Raw genomic sequence first — 1,387 nt, 5'->3', positions numbered from 1 at the left:
TGAACAAAATGAAAGTAATCTCAACTCAGACGATATTGAAAGAACAAATGAGAAGAATATTCACGGCAGAGAGAAGTACCAGAAATCTCAAAAGTCAACGGTAACAAGAAACCAGCGACGAGTTGATCATGATGATCACAATTACGCATTGAAGCGTACAAACAGTTATGGATTGCACGAATTGCGCAAAGCGCAAGTTAAAAATTTAAACAAAAGAAGACGGGTGATAAAAGATCCCCAAACTCATGTGAGAAGCAAACGTCAATATAAATATGACGAGAATACATTTCCAAAAGAGGAAATTGCCATGAAACACAGTACTCGTAGAAAACGTAGTTTATCAATGCAAAGACACGATAGAGAGTATTGTAACGCAGAATTATGCGTAATGAATCAAGAATACGAAGATTCGAGAAAATTGATAAGATACGATAAAAGTAACCGTTCGCAAGTCGCGAAGCGTGATACGCGTCAAATAGAAAACGCCCATAATCAATGTCAAGATTATAGAAAACGAGATTATAGAAGATTTAAAAGATTAAACATTCCTCGTGGTACAACCTACACGATTGAAAGAGGAACTTGTATAATGGATAACGTAGCGCAAATTATTCAACAGGAAAGTGTGAGAAAAGGTAAAGGCCAAAGAAGAATAATTTCCGGAAGATACCGTCAATACGAAAAAGACGAAGATGGTAATATCCGATGTATAGATCAAGCAGATTCCAACAATGGAAATAACTGTTTGGAATATTACGAATCTAACGAACAAGCGCCGAGGCGTGATAGACGTCGTAATCAAAGAAGAATCAAGTACGAATCGCAACAAAGCGAAGATGAATTCGCCGATTCGGAACGAGAAGAGGAGTACCAGACTAATTCCGAAGAAAATGAACAAGTTTCAGGAGAGGAGACTGATTATTACGAAGAGGCCAATAATTACCGAAATCCTAGAAGGAAAAGAAATAAAAATAAGAAAAGAAATACTCACCAATTGAATAAGACGTACATCGTGGAAGAACCCGAAGAGGAGGGACCCGATGAAGATGATGATCGACCTGAAACAGAAAAGGAAGAAGAATTAATAGATGGGGAGGAGTCGTGTTACGATTATGACAATGAATCGCAGGAACAAACTGCAAAACAAAGTCAAGAGGAAGAATACGAAGAGGAAAGGTACCGACTCAGATTCCGAAGGAAAGATAATCGCGTAGAAATACTGCGAACGCAGAAGATCATCGAAGAAATAGAACAAGAAATGAAGACAGAACAAAGGAAGAAAATTAAATCGCTACAGATTCCAATGATCGAAGTAAATTTCGAGAAAATAAACGAAATCGCTTTAATTGATACGGGAGCGCAAGTATCAGCGATAACAAAAACATTC

At 37.6% G+C, this 1,387-nt stretch overlaps 1 protein-coding gene across 1 annotated transcript; it reads left to right on the top strand.

Moving 5' to 3' along the window:
- Positions 1-42: 42 nt before the first annotated feature.
- Positions 43-1,363, top strand: LOC108779332 (trichohyalin-like; the record flags this gene model as incomplete). The annotated part of the gene is made up of 1 exon (XM_018546726.1): positions 43-1,363. A coding segment is annotated over one exon (1,321 nt), but the record flags the coding sequence as incomplete, so codon positions are not given.
- Between the last annotated feature and the right edge of the window lie 24 nt (positions 1,364-1,387).

The sequence above is a fragment of the Cyphomyrmex costatus genome, unplaced genomic scaffold (genome assembly GCF_001594065.2).
Source record: "Cyphomyrmex costatus isolate MS0001 unplaced genomic scaffold, Ccosl1.0 scaffold5801, whole genome shotgun sequence".
In the NCBI taxonomy this organism is placed as follows: Eukaryota; Metazoa; Arthropoda; class Insecta; order Hymenoptera; family Formicidae; genus Cyphomyrmex; species Cyphomyrmex costatus.
Note: the sequence above shows the minus strand (reverse complement) of the source record. Positions and strands in the feature narration are given on the sequence as shown.